The 18,651-nt window shown below is 47.1% G+C and overlaps 6 protein-coding genes across 6 annotated transcripts; 4 read left to right on the top strand and 2 right to left on the bottom strand.

Annotated features, from left to right (window-relative positions):
* Positions 1-4,741: 4,741 nt before the first annotated feature.
* HD556DRAFT_1450479 (uncharacterized protein) lies at positions 4,742-5,341 on the top strand (the record flags this gene model as incomplete). The annotated part of the gene is made up of 3 exons (XM_041307772.1): positions 4,742-4,909; positions 4,980-5,008; positions 5,089-5,341. The coding sequence occupies 3 exons, from the start codon at positions 4,742-4,744 to the stop codon at positions 5,339-5,341; spliced, it is 450 nt and encodes a 149-aa protein (XP_041153208.1).
* A 386-nt stretch (positions 5,342-5,727) lies between these two features.
* Positions 5,728-7,505, top strand: HD556DRAFT_1450478 (uncharacterized protein; the record flags this gene model as incomplete). Its single annotated transcript, XM_041307771.1, has 6 exons — positions 5,728-5,922; positions 5,990-6,358; positions 6,410-6,652; positions 6,705-6,833; positions 6,886-7,194; positions 7,239-7,505. 6 exons carry the CDS (start codon positions 5,728-5,730, stop codon positions 7,503-7,505), a joined length of 1,512 nt encoding a protein of 503 aa, XP_041153207.1.
* Positions 7,506-7,663: 158 nt separating this feature from the next.
* HD556DRAFT_1450477 (uncharacterized protein) lies at positions 7,664-8,671 on the bottom strand (the record flags this gene model as incomplete). Its single annotated transcript, XM_041307770.1, has 1 exon — positions 7,664-8,671. The coding sequence occupies one exon, from the start codon at positions 8,669-8,671 to the stop codon at positions 7,664-7,666; it is 1,008 nt and encodes a 335-aa protein (XP_041153206.1).
* Positions 8,672-10,011: 1,340 nt separating this feature from the next.
* On the top strand, positions 10,012-10,945 carry HD556DRAFT_1450476 (uncharacterized protein; the record flags this gene model as incomplete). Its single annotated transcript, XM_041307769.1, has 4 exons — positions 10,012-10,281; positions 10,340-10,425; positions 10,646-10,701; positions 10,761-10,945. The coding sequence occupies 4 exons, from the start codon at positions 10,012-10,014 to the stop codon at positions 10,943-10,945; spliced, it is 597 nt and encodes a 198-aa protein (XP_041153205.1).
* A 530-nt stretch (positions 10,946-11,475) lies between these two features.
* HD556DRAFT_1301033 (amino acid permease/ SLC12A domain-containing protein) lies at positions 11,476-13,903 on the bottom strand. Its single transcript, XM_041299469.1, has 11 exons — positions 13,863-13,903; positions 13,675-13,813; positions 13,507-13,618; positions 13,445-13,450; positions 13,243-13,387; positions 12,974-13,193; positions 12,707-12,919; positions 12,568-12,643; positions 12,188-12,516; positions 11,894-12,127; positions 11,476-11,834 (listed from the first exon to the last, which is right to left on the bottom strand). The coding sequence occupies exons 1-11, from the start codon at positions 13,868-13,870 to the stop codon at positions 11,829-11,831; spliced, it is 1,488 nt and encodes a 495-aa protein (XP_041153204.1). The 5' UTR covers positions 13,871-13,903; the 3' UTR covers positions 11,476-11,828.
* A 3,797-nt stretch (positions 13,904-17,700) lies between these two features.
* Positions 17,701-18,510, top strand: HD556DRAFT_1279329 (uncharacterized protein; the record flags this gene model as incomplete). Its single annotated transcript, XM_041299271.1, has 2 exons — positions 17,701-18,104; positions 18,166-18,510. The coding sequence occupies one exon, from the start codon at positions 17,701-17,703 to the stop codon at positions 18,088-18,090; it is 390 nt and encodes a 129-aa protein (XP_041153203.1). The 3' UTR covers positions 18,091-18,104; positions 18,166-18,510.
* Between the last annotated feature and the right edge of the window lie 141 nt (positions 18,511-18,651).

Below are 18,651 nucleotides of genomic sequence, written 5' to 3'. Positions count from 1 at the left end.
AGGTGGCAACTAATGAAACCACCCTCCCCTCTACCGCCGCTTCTATAGAAGAAGTTGCAGACGAAGAAACCCCCGATTACGACACCAAGGAAGACGTATGGTCAGACAACTTTCAACTTGCCGTTAAAGACCCGTTCGCCTACAAATTAGCAAACGATGAAGTACTCGTCGAATACGCCACCGACGGTTCGACAGTACGAATAATCGAAGACCTATCTTTCGACACCCCATTAACTCGCGACGGAATGTCAAGGAAGGAACAGAATTTCGGAAAAACCAGTAACAAGGCCCAAGAATTTGCCGTCGCCGGAGAAATAGCAAAGCAAAGCAAAACCTTCGAAGAATTAGTCCCCACCTTCCTCCATCAGTACACCGACGTCTTCGCCAAAGACGGACTTAATAAGGTACCCCCTGAAAGACCAGGAGTAGATCACCGTATCGATCTAAAACCTGGATTCATACCGAAAACATCCAAAATCTATCCATTATCCGGAAAGGAACGCAAAGCGGTCAAAACCTTCATTGAAGAGAATACCAAGAAAGGGTTTATTGTCCCCTCTAAATCACCTCAAGCCAGCGGATTTTTCTTGTAGGAAAGAAGAGTGGAGAATTACGACCCTGCCAAGATTATCGTTATCTTAACGACTGGACGATTCGAAATCAGTACCCTCTTCCCCTTCCAAAATCCTTATCGAACGACTCTATGATGCCAAATATTTCACTAAAATTGACATCAGATCGGTACAATAATATCCGCATCCACCCTCAGGATCGGTGGAAGGCCGTTACCACGGAAGAAGGGTTATTCGAACCTACGGTTATGTTCTTCGGACTAACTAACTCTCCTGCATGTTCCAAGCCTTCATGGGAAAACTCTATCAGCAAGAGATAAATGAAGGATGGTTAGTCATCTACATGGACGACCTCTTAATTTTCTCAAAGACCTGGATGAACATCGAAGACGGACGAAGCGGTACTCGAACACATTACGAAGAGAGAAATTATTTGTCAAACCTGAAAAGTGCACCTTTGACGCAGAAGAAGTGGAATATCTAGGATGATTATCCGACCAGGGAAGTAGGGATGGAACCAGCCAAGGTCATGGAATAAAGCATTGGCCGAAACCAGAAACCTAAAAGACACGCGATCTTTTCTTGGATTCTGCAATTTTTACCGATCATTCATCTCCCATTATTCCGACATCGCACGACCTTTGATTGACCTCACAAAAAAGGATCACCCCTTCCAATGGACCATTGAATGCCAAAACTCCTTTGATCGCTTGAAAGGGCCTTTTTATCCCAACCAGTATTAAGAAACCCCCCAAATAGACAATTCGCCATCGCAACCGATGCCTCTCTTGCTGCAACAGGCGCAGTCCTTCTTCAAACAGATGAAAATGGGATGTATCACCCATGCGGATACTATCCCAATCATTCAATTCGCAGAATGAAACTACGAAATCTTCGATAGGGAATTGTTGGCAGTCATTAGAGCGCTCTCTGAATGGCGCCATTATTTGAAGGAAACCCCCATCCAGTGATTGTGTTTACCGACCACATGAACCTTCTCTATTTCCGAACTGCACAGAAGCTGTCTCGACGACAAGCACGCTGGCAGCTGACCCTATCAAATTTCAACTTGGAACTCCATCATGTCGCAGGAACTAAACTCGCCGCTCCCGATGCCCTCTCAAGACGACCGATCATTCATTAGGAAAAACGATAACGAGATAAATCCTTCTACCAGATTCCATGTTTGTGCGATTAATTGACGAGAACCTCTCTAAATCCATCGCCATCGACTCAGCCGAAACACCATCGTCCAAATAGCCACAGACGCATTGGATGGAATCTGTCTTCCGCCTATGAAGTCAGGTTGTCTGATTGGACACTCCATGAAGGAATCCTGTTTTATAAAAACAGGGCCTATGTCCCCCCTCTCAACGATCAGATGTCTTATTCAAGCATCATGACCATCCCACCGCCGGGCATCCGGACGTTTAAGACGGAAGAGTTAATTAAGAGGGATTATTGGTGGCCAGCCATGGGCACTTACATTCGGAAATACGTCGACGGTTGCACATTGTGCCAACAATGAAGGTGGACACCCATCCTACGAACCCCCATTATGCCCGATCCCCTCCTCCGCCACTCGACCCTTCTCTCAGGTCTCCGTGGACCTCATCACCGACCTCCTGAATCTGGCGGCTTCGATTCTGTTATGGTCGTGGTCGACCACGGGCTTACGAAGGGGGCAATTATTTCACCTGCAACAAGAACATCACCTCCGAAGGAGTGCAAAGTATTCCTTAAAAACGTTTTCAAAGATTCGGCCTCCATGATAAAGTCATCTCTGACCGAGGACCCCAGTTTATCTCAAAATTCTCCAAAGAACTAGCCAGACTCCTTGGATATCAAATCGCAGCATCCATGCGTACACCCCCAGACCGATGGACAGACTGAACACCTTAACCAGGAACTCGAAACCTACCTACGAATCTATTGCAGAAACAACCCCTAGAATGGTCGCAACACCTTCCCCTTGCCGAATTCGTCCACAATCATAGGAAACACGACGCAAGAAACACGTCCCCTTTCTTCCTATGATGGGATATGAACCAAGGGGATTCCCCACGTCCTAGCCGTATCAGACGTCCCCGCAGCAGAAGAAAGACTCAGGAACCTCCAGAAGACTCGTGAAGAAGCAATCGCTTGTCACAACATAGCCATGCAACGAATGGCAGAAAGATCTCGAAAAAGAAGTACCAACCGTGGAAGATAGGAGATAAGGTATGGTTAAACCACCAATCTCCTCACTTCCCTACCATCCAGGAAACTTGCGCCCAAGAGGCACGGGCCATTCGTAATCAGCAGTCTTATCCCCCATCACGTTCACCCTAAACTCCCCAAGCAATGGAAAGTTCATCCCACGTTCCACTTCTGAACTATCGTCCTATCGCGAAACAGAGATACACGGACCGAACTATACCGAACCACCGCCCGATATAGTCAATGGCGAAGAAGAATATGAAGTCGAAGCTATTCTTAGCCACAAAGGAGCGGGAAAACGAAGACGCTATCTCGTATCTTGGACCGGTTATTCTTCCGGGAGCAATGAATGGATACCCGAAGAGAATTTGCGGAGTTCGAAAGATCTCCTTGCAACGTATAAAGAGACACAAGTTGAACTGAACAAATCATTCCCTCAGACAAACAAACATTTCTTCAGTAACATGACTCCTCCCCAGACACCATCGCCCACCGAATCAAACATCTCCCACGTCTCTCTCAGAGACACATCCTATAACAGAACATCATCAACGTCACGACGATGCTATTGTCGAAACCACTCTATTATCACTCGCCCACGCAGAAGAGCTTGAAAGACAACTCGCCAAAGAACCTGCAGTCGTAGCAGCCCCCATATTATCCCAGATCCATGTCATACGCGCCACCGCCGCCCTTGAGCTCCGACTCAGAAGTCGAAAACGACGCCCTCAGACTTGCATGTCAACACATCCAGAGACACATTCGCAGTCTTGAGATTCAGCTTCTTCCTGCTGCTTTTAGCACTGTCTGCAAAACAGTTATACGAACTGTTGCCGAACGAACACGACCGAGGTCGGTCGCCCGCCAAGCGCTTCTGCTAGCGCTCCCCCCAGCATACCTGCTACAGATATACCTAGAGAAGAACCTCAGCCAGCACAGGCTGAAGAAGTATTACCCATCCCCGAGCCCGCCACCATCTACAAACGAAAGACCCGTAAGGGAACTATCGTACATGGAGTGATGAAGACCAGAGCTTCTAAAGGAAAGAAGCGCGAGGTCATGACCTCACCGAATCCCCCGACATCATCACGTAAAACAACCTCAGTTCTCCCCAGACAATTTCGTATGTGCGTCTGCAAGAAACTCGGGCATCGCCACAAGAACTGCCCCGAATACTACTGCCGTATATGCCAGGCTCATGCGCCTGGTCACTTCTCCATCTACTGCCCCTATGCTCCAAAAAGGAGCAATTTCCGTTGGTTTATACCGACGACGGCTTTTACGAGGTTTGGCAGCATGGGAAGCCAGGAAAGATGAAGAACTCCTAGTGGAGTTGGACAGAGCGAACACCGATACGACACACTGCATCGACGAGGAATTAGAATTCCAGAATGCTGACGCAGACGTCATCTACTACGCTCACATGGACGAGTACATCAACCAGGACGATTAATGTCGAAGTCGGTGACTTTGACTGTAATAACGGGGTAATGTTACGATAACATTTCTCTATCATTTCTTTTGTTCATTACGTACTAAACGGGCTGTCCGTACCTTCTCTTATCTCTTATCCAAGCGGGCCGTCCGCCCTATCGCTCTTATCTTGATAACACATTTACGAGCTCCGCTCGAACATTGCCTATATAGACTGTACTATGCACGATTATGTCTTTACTTTAATCTACTGGGTTTTACCTGGAACATTCCTTCAACAAGGTCTCCAACCTTGTTGTCTAAGAATCACGATTCTAAGAGAGTCAGCAACACTCGTCTTAGCCCAGATCCTTGATCCTCTCATTCGAGAGAAGACTCCTGTCTATCAGGCTTACCGCCGATTGTCCATCCGGACTCTGATAGCTCGACCAATCCCAGTCGTAACATTATGCATGTTTAAGCACACTGTTGGCAGCTGTACCTTAGATCTCGCACTCGTTCTACCTATGGATGCCTGAATTGGCCCACGTCGGCGTATGGATCAAGAACTGCGACTAACTCGACTTCGCGCACGGCCTGCTTCTTTATCTGAGTTTATTACACTTCATTCCATCATTTGTGGTGCTCTTCTCATTCCAGATTTTGCTCATGATGGAGATTATTTTCTTGTGGATACTGTGGATACTGACATGTTTCTTCGTACTGTACATTCACTACAGTTACATTAGTAATAACGGTTCATTGACATTACCTATCTCTTTTAAACTTGTCCAGAGTACCCTCCTTCCTCTTCTAACTCTCAAGTAAGGCTCCCCCATTTCATCACATATGTGTCTCACCACACTGACAAACTTTAATCCATGACCTTTCCAGCTTCTCAAAGCACGCTTCCCACTGCTTGGGGATCTTCGGGTCACCGTCTTTTCATATCCGCTTTCATGCTCGCATCCAAGGTCATCTGTGACAGCACTTACTCCAACAAATCCTGGAGTATTGTAGCCCAGGGTATGTTCCAATTGCGAGAAATCAATCAGATGGAGTGCAAGATGTATCAGTATCTGGAGTGGGAACTCAATGTGGATCCAGTAACGCTTAGGGAGTTCGAAGACATGGTCAAGAATCTTCGGGGTACTTAATAGACTATCAATCGTTCATCTCCGCTTTCTGCATGGGGACATGACACAATTATTGTCAATGCATTATGTATTTAAGTAAGTCGTGATGATGCTCTGTTTAATTTGTGCGTGTGATATTGATGTGATGCTGCCGCCTTATTACATCCACAGGGTCTCATTCTGATATTCGTCTGAACAACGCTGCAACCTTTATCAGAACCATCAATGCGCATCATTACATATATTCAATGAGTCTAAGGTGCGTATCAATTTGTTAGTTAATGTCATGACATGTCGTCGCCGCCCCAATAGCACATGCTAGGGTCAATTTAAAGCTCGTGCGATTGACTAACACTCCAGTTTTCTGTTCTCGACGTTTGCTTGACTGTTTCACTAATACTAATACTATGCCTCCAATTCAGCGCAACCAAGGCGAAGACTTCACTCAAGCAATCAATGACGTCGACAGTGACTCCACCCGCAACTCAGATGGAACTGATAGCCTTAGCGACTCAGATTTGGATGATGATGCAGACTTGATGCGGATTCGCAACACCATTGCTGCCCCAACCGCTAACATGTCAACTCAAGATCTTCGCAAGGTAACTGTCGTTTTGCTACACACAGACAATGTTTGTAGTAATAACTAATAATCATATCTACTAACAGGCGCTTGAAATCGTGCAAAAACTTCTTTTTGACATGCGTGGAAAGTACCGGGAATCATTGAAGAAGATTGCTTTACTCGAGGCTACCGTTTCGAAAGGTCGGAAGACAAAGCTTACAAAGAAAGATCTTGCCCTTGCTGCCAAGGAAGACAGCATCAGAAATTTTGGATGCAAGTTCTCTATCACCCACTGCTTATGGGTCGAAACATCTATTTTCCCCTTGCGTGAGCCACCTCCCAGAATTGACCTCTCAAGCAAGGAGCGATGGCTCTCACCGCTATCCATCCAGGATGGCATTAAAGCTGAACTTTTCCAATTCATACCGCCAGCTGACCATAATATGATGGCTCATAAAAACTTTGGCTCCCATGTAAGCCCTCCCATCTTTGATTGCGCTCGATGATAAACTTAGTCTGTCCAGTTTGTGAAAGGCGTCAATAATGTTCATGCCGAAATGCTCTCAGATGTCAAGTCATGCGCGGCAGCCATTTTTGGCTTAGATGCCAAGTTTTTTATACGCGGTTATGCATGGGACACAGAGCCTTCTTGCAAATCTCTGCTCCTTAACCCCCAAGGCCAGTACACGAAGTTTGCGCCGATTCTTTTCCCTCGTCCGGACCATCTCCTCAGAGATCAGTTTTTGAAAACAGCAAAACTTGTTTATGTAGGTTCTTGCCTCCCCTCTCTAAATAGAACTAACTAAATAGCATTTATAGATTCTGAAAGCGTCACTCTTTGGCCGGTCGTCGCTCGCTGCCAATGCAGTTCCCACTCCGAAAACAAAGGCGAAAATATGGGAGCTACGTGCTGTAACACCGGGTCTCATTGCTGCAGCAGCCATTGTCGTACGTGTTGTCTCTTATGCTGCACAATATTGACACTTAATACGAGTTTCAGGCTATATTTGTCCTTTCCGGTGACAAAGAGTTGGTTGAAGTTGGCGACAAATCTCGCATACCATACAAAGACTACCATAACTACTACCGACAATCGCTGTTGACTGGAGGTGCCTGGGCAGACAGAGTCTTCACCTTTTTCAACAACTCCTTGTTTTCCACTTCTTCTGCCGCAACTCTCCTTGATTCAGACTCGACGTTACTAGGCGACTTGACGAGTGGTCCGCGTGACAGCTGGGAAGAAATGTTTGAGCATGCAATGGAGACTGGGGCGGAACTACCAGAACTGAATATGATTCAGACGTCGTCGGTTGGTCCTGTCATCAAGCATCTTCTTCTGCACCCGGACCCCAGTCAATCTCTGCTGCCATGCAAGGTCTAGCTTTGGCCGAGCACCTACCACCTGCAGCAGTCGACGAGGACGTTGAAGCAGAGCCTGTAGCTCCTGTTGCTGCTCAGAAGCCGAAGCTGAAGCCGAAGCCAAGGCGGAAGGGCAAGGCTGCAGCTGCTGACAGTAACATTTCAGAAGATCAAGCTCCTGCCAATGTTGAACCTGAGGTTTCATCATTAGTAGTCAGTGGCAGTGGTGTGCGAAGGGGCCGATCAAAGACCACTAAGTAATATAATAGATTTTCTTCGTCTCATGTCACTCGTCGATGTACTTAGATTGTTCTTGATGTCGTTGGATTAGTAATACAATCAACAACAACAAACATTTGATGTGAAAGACTTGGAAGTCTTTCGTTCAACTTGTCATATCATTTCAACTATAAACAAAATTAAGTCTTGTCGTTGTCGACTGTCTCATGTCCTGCCAACCTCCACTCCCGTCGTCTCCTTGAACTTGTTGTGCCGCCGATGCCTGCAGCCTCCAACCACTCCCGTCGTCTCCTTGAACTTGTTGTGCCGCCGATGCCTGCAGCCTCCAACCACTCCCGTCGTCTCCTTGAACTTGTCGTGCTGCCGATGCCTCCAACCACTCCCGTCTCCTTGAACTTGTCGTGCTGCCGATGCCTCCAACCACTCCCGTCTCCTTGAACTTGTCGTGCTGCCGTTGACGCCTGCCTCCAACCACTCCCGTCTCCTTGAACTTGCCGTGCTGCCGTTGATGCCTGCCTCCAACCACTCCCGTCTCCTTGAACTTGCCGTGCTGCCATTGATGCCTGCCTCCAACCACTCCCGTCTCCTTGAACTTGCCGTGCTGCCGTTGATGCCTGCCTCCAACCACTCCCGTCTCCTTGAACTTGCCGTGCTGCCGTTGACGCCTGCCTCCAACCACTCCCGTCTCCTTGAACTTGCCGTGCTGCCGTTGATGCCTGCCTCCAACCACTCCTGTCTCCTTGAACTTGCTGTGCTGCCATTGATGCCTGCCTCCAACCACTCCCGTCTCCTTGAACTTGCCGTGCTGCCATTGATGCCTGCCTCCAACCACTCCCGTCTCCTTGAACTTGCCGTGCTGCCGTTGACGCCTGCCTCCAACCACTCCCGTCTCCAACCACTCCCGTCTCCTTGAACTTGCCGTGCTGCCGTTGATGCCTGCCTCCAACCACTCCCGTCTCCTTGAACTTGCCGTGCTGCCGTTGACGCCTGCCTCCAACCACTCCCGTCTCCAACCACTCCCGTCTCCTTGAACTTGTCGTGCTGCCGTTGATGCCTGCCTCCAACCACTCCCTTCTCCTTGAACTTGTCGTGCTGCCGTTGACGCCTGCCTCCAACCACTCCCGTCTCCTTGGACTTGTCATGCTGCCGTCGTGCCTGCCTCCAACCACTCCTGTCTCCTTGAACATGCTGCTAGGAATGGGATTTGGTCATCAACTGCCTCTCCGGGTCTCATCCATCCGTTTGTCCAAGGTTAGTAAGACTGATATCATATTCGTATTGTCTCCAACTCAAAAATTGTCCCCACCAGAATTATTATTTCAAAACGAAACGGGAGTGATTGAGGAACGCTTGGAACGCAATTGGGAGCAATTTTACAATATTATTATTAATAGTGCTATTATTATATTAAATAAAAGACTGCGTAATTTCAAGACCTTGGAAGGATACTTGTCGGTTCCAATGATATTCCAATTAGGGTATATAGAGCATTGGTCAAAATCTTGCCCTTGCATTGGAACGGTCTTGGGACCACCCACTTGCAAGACCCTCTATATTGCTTCTAAGCGGCTTCCAAAATTTTCGGGTTCCCTTCCAAGCGAGTTGTAATGCCGCCGGTAAATTGAGGCCTTCCAATCCATTTTAAGGCATGCCAACCAAAATTAGAAATTTCCGACAATTGACATTATAATGTGCATACACGCCTTTTACGCTTTGTTCTTGCCTTGTCCTACTTTACATTTATGATGTACCACCTCGTGGTTCTTACGGTACGCATCATCTTGCATATGTAATACTTACTGCACTCGTGTATCTGAACCACACTCTGTTTTGTGTTGCTGGTACGTAAGTACTGGATTTGATACATGCCCTTGTCATGATAAGATGTCCACGACTTGAAATACGATGGCACGTTGCAGTGCATGTCATTTTAAGAACGAGCAGGCCGGAATCAGGAGTCGGGGACTGGTGCGCAAGCACCCTTACGATTCAGTAGTCCCACACCGAATTGCCAATTGATAGCCTGACCTTGCCAGCTTGCCCTTAAGTTCCGATATTCTACAGTTTCGTTTCGTTTCTTCTTCCTCGTCGCATCCCCATTTTTCGTGCTGCGCCCACTACTTGGGGTGCACCTCTCAATTTTAGTCTCATTTGGTGTCTATTCGGACCTTGTAGTCTGAAGGTATCTTCGTTCAAAACACACTCCAAATATCTGTACCACGTTTTCGAAAGCCAGACTTCCTAGACACCTAGCGAATTTCCCAACACGATTCTTCTGGTTCGCGTTCCTCATCACCCGTTTCCCCGATATATTTGCTGACAATGAATCTCTTGCTCCCACTAATATCCGACCCTACCATACCCATATTTCTTTCATGATCATAAAGACGCAGCACTCTCGAGGCTTGATCCACAAGGTCGAGGTAGGCATCTCGCTGCTCACGCTTACTCTTCTCACTGTTCATCTCCCAGACCGCTCAACAAAACACATTGCTAGTTCAATAAAGATTATGATAGCTTCGTCATCATGTCTTCCTCTCTCGACTCCGGTAATGACCACTTAGACTTCTCGATGAAGTCCAGTGTCAAGTCACCTTCCTCGATAAAAAAGCAGTCAGATCTTCCCGAGGGCCGGAAACCACCATCCCGGTTTCACGCTCGGCTTTGCTTCACTGACATCTGCTACTTCTCTATCGGAAAGCTCAATCTTGAAGAACTTTGGCAGGAGGTGAGAGAGCAGGGCTGGAAGAAGCGTAACAGGCGCTTCCGGCACAAAGTGCTGGGTTTTCTCTGCATGGTAAGTATACTGTTCATTATCTTTATGTCTTGCAAGACTGATATGTCCGCTTTTGTAGCAAGGAGCGGCCTTTTTATTTATTTATTTCATGCTCATGACGAATCCACCCCAGGTTCAAGATGTTTCCACCGTACATTACGACGTGTTGGTTGCCTTATCATTCACGTGCTCGCTGGAGGGACTATCCTACCACTTTTTTTCTGGAGATCCGACGCGGATATCGAGATGCATGAAAGGATCAACCAGAGGGTAGGGTGATTTTCCTGATGGAGCCACTGTATGGCGCTGTCGCCGATCCAAAACAATCCACTTAGATGAAGAAACCGTTCCAGTTGTCGCATCGAAAAGTGCTGATTCACATTAGTCTCGTTTGCATGGCTAACCTTGCTGCCATGGGCTCTTTGGGATATCTCGCAGGCGGTAAGCGAACCTTTCTGGTTTGGATTCAACAGTTGTGCTGACATTTGATATTTTATCAGGTTTGATTTCGATTGTTCTGGGAGGTAATGCATTTACCTCTCATGCGGCGGCTGGTGCGGTCGCCCTGCTCTTGCATAAAATGACAGTGGTGGACGACGAACTAGTGTCCCTAATCTTGAATTCATTAGCTTCCATTCTATATTTCGGCATGGCCATGCGTTACATCAGTATGCAACAAGGGTAATTATCACTGGGTTTCTTTTTTGGTAGATTGTATGGTTGCCGCAGCCTATGTGCCATGTATCTTGATGCATTCGCTTATCGATACACCTTTCATCTGCGTTCACTTTTTGTTCATTATTTCACCATTCTTCAATAACCTTTCTTTTTAATGAAAACTGAGTTATTCTCCCTTCAAGTTCATCTTCTACTCTGAGTTTCTTCACCTATGAGACTACATCTTAGTTACTGACATTTATTATTAGTTGTTTCCATATTTCAGGGAACAGCGACGAAACATCAATGCATCATATTTTGGAATAACACCATGCTCACCTTGCATCACCTTGCTTTGCCTGCATGTATGCCAGGCAGAAGGTCAGCTGACGCACGTAGTCGATTTGCAACAAGCAAGTACTAGGAGGCATCATCGATATCGATATCAGCCTCATTTCAATTTCAAATTTGATCATTAAATAAACTGCAGAATCGTGTGAGATGCTGGTAATCTGATGGAGTGGTGGGACGGGCACGGACTACCAAGGCCAAACCTCTGTAGCAGGAGGCTATCTATCGAGGTCCGACTACGGCAACACAGCGTAGGACTACCGTCTGCAAGTCAATGCGCCAGGACCTGCGCCAGACCACCTTACTGCAGCGGAGGTACCCGATAAAAACACTCGTTTCATGGACAGAAATTGGAACCCAAACTTGTTTCTTCGCAAGGTTCACTGGATACAAAGGGCAAGGTCGCATTTTGGTCATAATCAAGTAGACTGGGTAATTATGTTTGGTAGAGTTGGCAGTGACATACAACGAACAACCAGGTATGTCGAACAATTGAGGGCTTACAAAAAACAGTGATATATTTGACGATAATCGATCTCCAGGTATTATTGCAGGTATAATTACATCTACGAGTGGGGTGACGTTAGTGATGTTAAAAATTGCCAAGTGGTGCAGCCATGCTCACCAGCCATTGCCAGAATGCTTCTATCTTGTTCTTTGGCGGGGGTTCCTCATACGAGTCCGCCACAATTTCAGCTATATCTCTCTTGAAGTCCATGTCCGCTGCAGCAATGGGCTTGGTGCCATAGTAGAGGCGAGCACCAAAGTACAAGATTGGCCAGGTAATGAAAAGGACGTAGTTGGTAACGAAAGTTGCAGTACTCCAATTACCTTCGAGGAAGACATTCCATCCGCTGAACTAGAGTGTAGAGGAATAGTCAGTCTAAACAGTATCAACGAATATGAAAAGTTGACATACGAAACAGATGGTGATCGTTGAAACTACTCCCCACCACGCTGCGTATGGCTGGAGATTTGTGTAGTAAGGGAGCGTCTTGCGGTCGATGCCTTGAACCTGCATGCCCTTGTAGAAGCGGAGGTATGTTACAGAAATACCAAACCACGTCATAAGGCCAGCGACGGATGTCATGTTGGACAACCAGTTAAACACTGAGCCCGCACCCTTGGACACAGCCATGAAGGCAAGAAAGGAGAAAATGGCTGTGAACAGAACAGCAACGTAAGGCAACCCGTTGCGTGTGGTTTTAAGGAAGATCTTGGGAGCATTTCCTGAGGCTGCAAGACCATCTACAAAGTTCGTTAATTTCGATGAGTTGGCCACCGGATAAGCATACGCACGAATCGCACGAGATGCAGTGTACAAGGAACTAGATGAGTTGGACCATGCCGAGGTCAACAAACAAGCATTGATGATCTGTTTTGAATAACTCAATAAGAAATCTCTAGGTAAAAAAAAGAGAAGGCATGTGCGGCTTACCGAAGGAAGAAATTTAATCCCAGCTGTTTCGATAGCAATGACGAATGGAGACTGGGCGGTTCCACTGTTCAATACGAGTAATGGGTTGTTGGATGGTACAAGCAGACCAATGATGAGTGTTCCACCGATGTAGAAAAGTAATATACGGATGTACACTCGACGGATGGCTTTGGGCAAGGTATGACGAGGATTCTTCGCTTCTCCAGCAGCAATCTAGGTGGGATTCGTAAGTAATATATTTATTGATAGCCCTGGAATATAACGTACAGCAACAATTTCGGTTCCAATGAACGAGAAAGCAGCCTGGATCAGAACAGCCCACCAGCCAAGGAATCGTCCCTTGGCACCTTGAATGCCATTATACTGAACGAATGGTCCAGGATTTTTCCAGTAGCGGAATCCAATGCGGTCACGGTTTGGGCCACCTCCCAAATCGATGATTATGCCGAGAATAATAAGACCAGTGATTGTGATGACCTTAATGGATCTGCAGTAATCTTAGAATGCGAGATCGGGATATAGTATTCGGTACGCACGCAAATATGAATTCCGCCTCGCCGTAAGCGCCAGCACCGAGCGTATTAATGGCGACAACAACGGCAAGGCATATGACGACCCATACTGAATCATTGACAGTGTAATTCCAATAGTTGATCAATAATGCAGCAGCAGAAATTTCAGCTGAGATGATAAAAAATGTCAGCAGGCATGTCAAGAAAAGGCATCCAACTCAAGTACCAGGTGCTGAAAAGTAAGAGGTCAGTAATTGTGAAAAATGAACGAGGAAAAATAAGACGTACAACCAATCGCCCAGTCATACCAGTAATTCCAACCCATAGCAAAAGAGAACGCAGGGTCAACGAAGCGCTCGGCGAGTTTGATGTGACCACCAGGTATAGGTAGGTAAGCAACCTATGAAGATGAAGATCAGGTATGTGGTCTACGTTTAGGACGTGCAACAAGCATACCATTTCTCCCAAACTAATCATAACGCAATAGACGATGGTGCCCATCACGATGTAGCCGAGCAACAGACCGATGGGGCCTCCATAACTCAGAGAGTTTGCGGTTCCAACAAAAAGACCAGTACCGATAACACCGCCAATACTTGACGGAGGTTGGAATTCGCCAGGAAAGAGAAGAAAATTAAACACACCTGATCATGGCAATGTGACGATTCTTGAGTTTACGTTGCAGGGTGTACCGCGAGGGCCCCTGAAGAGACTCTCCATCATGGCCTGAGACGTCGGAGAATTCGCCTTTGCTAGTGTGATCAGCAGTAGCGTCTGTCTTTTCGGCACCCATTGTGGCGAGCGGTCGTGAGCGAAAAGGTAGGAGGGAAGAGATAAGACTTCAAGCTAGCCACGACCCATGCTAGATATATGAGCGTTCTGTGGTCAATGAGCCTATAGCTATCAGCATGTCGACATAGAGAGGGCCTACCGATCGAATTCTACCACATATGTCAGTTGCGGAGAAGTGGCGCAATAGGGCGGGTGATGGCGTGTGATAGGGCGTGATAGGGCGTATGATAAAACGCCATCTTGCAGCAAGGGTGGCCAGCATGGCGTTTGCATGACGTTCTACCCAAAAAAAAGTGGGCTAGCCGGAAATCTACCATGGGGACTGTCGACAATCAAATCTTTTCGGCCGATTCTGCTCATCATGATATTGATCTATGACAAATCAACTGTCATAGTTTATGAATAGTTAGTAGTGATGATTATGATTCATTTCACCGCGACCTCACCGGAAGGCTAAGACTCAGTGGCACATAATTCTTCTTCAAATTCTTGCGCACCCTCACACGACTGGGATAGATGCTTTAGATGGTGTGGAGGCTCGTGCGCGTGAAGACCTGCCTATAATCCACGCAGCAGTGGTTGCAGCACAAGTTGTCGGGCATGTAGGCGCTGAGTACTCTAAAAAACCCGATCACGCGGAACTGTCACATATGTCACATTTGGCAAAGAATTTTAACGGTGCCTGTAATGGGAAGAAACCAGCAGCCTCCTACTACAGCTGATCTCCAGCCTGAGAATCAGACGTTCAAGGAAAACAGGATCGATTGGGGGTATCGCAATTCCTATGACCTCTCATTGGACTACAAGATTGCGAGATAACGCAGCGCATTCGGTCACGGTACTTAGTACAACCTCGCCTAGATTTTGCCCTGACATGTGCTGCTTGTGCTAAGCGGTGTGCCTTCATAAAACTGCCTGGGCGGATGAAACTTTAGCGCTATAGCATTTTGGATATTTGATCAGGCATTCAAATTTCAAACAATCCTTCTGCAGGAATAGAACTGCTTTGTCTGTCCTGTAGTGGTTGTCAGGGATACTGTATGTACCATTACATATAATGTTAAGCCCTACTTAATAACAACAGTTTATTTCTTCAGTTTATTGGCCAGTTTATTTTATGCAGAAAAGCTACCCTAGTCTGAGTGTGATCAGCGTCTCAGTGAATATTCATGTGGCCTGCTTAAGAAACATACACGAGGTTGCACATTGAAATATTGAAACATGGTCAAGGAACTTGTCGAGAACCTAGTGATTTGCAATGTGCGGCTTCCACATAAGGAAACTCTCGGAAGCCTTTGGACAACAGACCAAAACAACGTGTACGCGTTGCTCCGAGTCAGACTTTGAACACTACTGCTTTACCACGGTGAATTCTGATATCAACACAAACCCTGTATTATGCGTGCAGCTTCATGCCTCTGACATAATTATGATAACAAAAGTCGCGCGTGTTGATATGCCTATCTCAGGTTGAACAAATATGTGATGTATCTTCAACTTGAAGTGATCCAAAGTCATGAAGCTGTTGACATCTCAAGCTAGTCCAGAGAATGCTACCCTCATATCATGATAATGAGGGTATTATGTGCCGCGTTCTCTCTGTTACATTGCCACCTAGCTCCTGATATCTTCACATAAACGCTAATGTCAAACCATGGTTTCGATCTGAAAAAGTATTTCGGTGTCCACTGTCCATTGAGTGGTTAGATGATATCAAGCCCTCCAATTCTCACCTCTGCGGCAAGGACTAGGCTGGGTCACAACCCAATGAACAGTGAAGGTAAGTGTCTCTGCACGTTTACAATTAAACATGCAACTGACACTACATATGTCAGAAGTTTCAGGCCTGGGGTGCTTCGCACCTTCACATCTTACGTTCCTCTACGGCGCAATATTCAGCTGTAATATATCAGCTGCCCGCTTGTACTGCAGGTCGCTTGTTACTGTTACCATTGTCAAAGCTCGCGGTTGTAGTTGAGTGTGCCGTGACCATCTTTCACGAAAATCTCATTGTTGCGATACTTCGAATTTTGATGGAGTTGTACTGTTGCACGCACTAGTAATGTCATATCCTTTAGTGAGCAAGCGCCAGTACTTACTTCATCGCCCCCACGCGCGTCTAGGTCTAACAAAGGATGAGCGACGTGTGGTGAAAGGTTTGTGCTTTTGTGGATTGATGCACGCATGGTGCTTCAAAGCAGTTGAATAGACGCCACAAATATGTGAAGTGACCACACACGCTTGCCTTTTTGCGACATGTTGTCGGGACATAGTGCTCGTCCACAGGCGTGCTTTGTATCGCGCTTCTCCACATGTTGTGAGGTTAAAAACCTGGCGTTCTCTCCTTCACTTTTCTATCTCTCGCCCTCTTTCCCTTGCCACTTCATCTTAGCCATTTGATATTGCTTGTTCAAATCATTGATATGTCTAGGTAAGTCTACTGACATGTCGACTCGGTATATGCTGACAATGCCTTCCGCATTTAGTGCCTCATACGACAGTCTTCAGATGTCGATGGATAGGTTAGTATTCAATCTCGTGTCGGATGACGCGCTCCATCTCATAATTTTTTTAGCGGGACTATCCTTTCGTGTTCTCAACCTGGAATCCACACAGAGGCCATCGCTAACACGGTCTCGGAAGACGCTCAAGAGTTATTTTATCCCGAAGATGTGTCCGCCATCCGGGCTGAGTATGTAGTTCTACCTCGATCCAAACATCGACTCAACTGACGGCCTGTGGCAGATGGGCTCGGGCCTGCGAGGAAGATGAATACCTAAAGGCGTATCACTGGTACGTGCCACCCCAACTGAGTGTCCGCCATTGCTCATTCATTTTTCCAGGTCTTCAGCATCTTTACCGGATGTTCCAAATACTCAGATGTCGTTTCCAACGTTGAACCAATTCACCGCTCCGGTGGCTGGTCTCCTCCAGCTTCCCCCATTCGATCCGAGCCAACACTATTCTCCGCAGCCCTTTTCCGTCCCTCAAGCGTCGCTGGAAGTCCCTGTATGGTCCCAGTATGGCTATGATGGTGGTTCGTATGCGCATGGACCTAATTTTGCGCAAAATTACTTTCCCACTGTCGTCGACCTAGAGCTTTGGGCAGCGGGGGATCCTCGCGCATATGACCCCCGACCTCCATTCTCTCAAGAGCAAAATACGCACTTACAGGCTGAAGTGTCTATCCCCTCGACAATGGATTATACCGGCAACGCATACGCTAGTGCCATCATGGACACGATGTCGGATACCGAAACCTTTTTGCCGTCCGCGTCTGACTCTGACGCGACAATGTATCTGAGTGATGACAACAGCTTGGAGCCATCTTCCTCCGCCCCCAATGGGCAGATGTGCGCCAAACGTCCCAAGCGTAAAACTCGCCATACCGTTAAATCCGAGGAAGATGGTTCCAGTTCATCTCCCGCGCTAACCACCCGCAAGCGCAGATGCTTGGACGATGACGAAGAAGAAATCAGAGAGGGGAAGTTTGGTTTTTACAGACTAGCGGACGCTACTGCCGTAGTCATGGGTATGCCCGTTCACGACCCGAAGCCGGTAGATATCAGCAGGCGCAGGACTCATGATGCCCATGGTAATCTTCTTCGAACGAGGAGATTTGGGGCGATGGAACTCGACGATTCCTACTCCAAGCGGTCCGTCAAGATTACGAACGAACTACCCGCAGGGATGACTTGCGTACGAGCATGCGGTTGGACGGACCAGCCCTGCGGGCTGTTCGTAGAAATGAACAAGGCCCGCGTCGCATATCACCTGTTGCACTGGCACGGTGTCAAATCCACAGACACGGCTGCCTGCAAATTCGAGGATTGCTCAAGATCAGAGGCGATGCTCAGTTTGGGCCGTCACGTTGAGAGCGTCCACTATACTACGTCTTGCGAATGCCCTTATTGCGGAAAGCGGTGGTCGAGATCCGATTCTTTGGATCGGCATCAAGCGACATGCGGACCACTCCTTGAAAGCAAAGACCGTGCTAAGAAGGGACGTCGCAAGTTCACTCTCCAAGACCCGAAAAAATTGGTCTACGGGTATATTGTTCCTGCCCGCAACGCGACATAGTCTAGCGTACGACTGTATGTCCCCCTTGGCCTGCCGATCTGTCACTCTTGCTAACTTCCTGTTGCTGTGATCTAGTATTTTCTCCGATTCTTCACGAACCTTGTCTATCTCTACGACTACGATACTTGTTTCATTCTTTTATATATTGGGCCAAATCATTGTACAACACTCACACTCCTTTTGCATCGAATGTTTCTTTTTCTCAGGGTGTTTTCCTCTCTTCATTATTGCTTGGTGTATCGTCTATATGTTTATCGGATAAACCTTATTGCACGCTGGACGTAGTTATCGTATCTCACCATGTCGCTCGGTATATGTTCTACATGCTTGTTGGATGGAAGTTGGATGACGGAGCTCTGGAGCTTGGAGTTTTGCATCGTACTTAATTATGGATCAAGAATGAATTTGACATGTTATGTTGCATTTACGTCTTCCCTGACACCGCCCATGCTTTGACAGCCTTCATGCATCTCTATCGCATATCACCTTGAACGACTCTTGGGTACTCGCGATCAATCAATTTCTACTCGATACCCATGCTAGCCTGACCTTCCATTGAAT

The sequence above is a fragment of the Suillus plorans genome (genome assembly GCF_016647745.1).
Source record: "Suillus plorans strain S12 chromosome Unknown HD556scaffold_105, whole genome shotgun sequence".
NCBI classification, from domain to species: Eukaryota; Fungi; Basidiomycota; class Agaricomycetes; order Boletales; family Suillaceae; genus Suillus; species Suillus plorans.
This window is presented reverse-complemented; position numbering and strand designations above follow the sequence as displayed.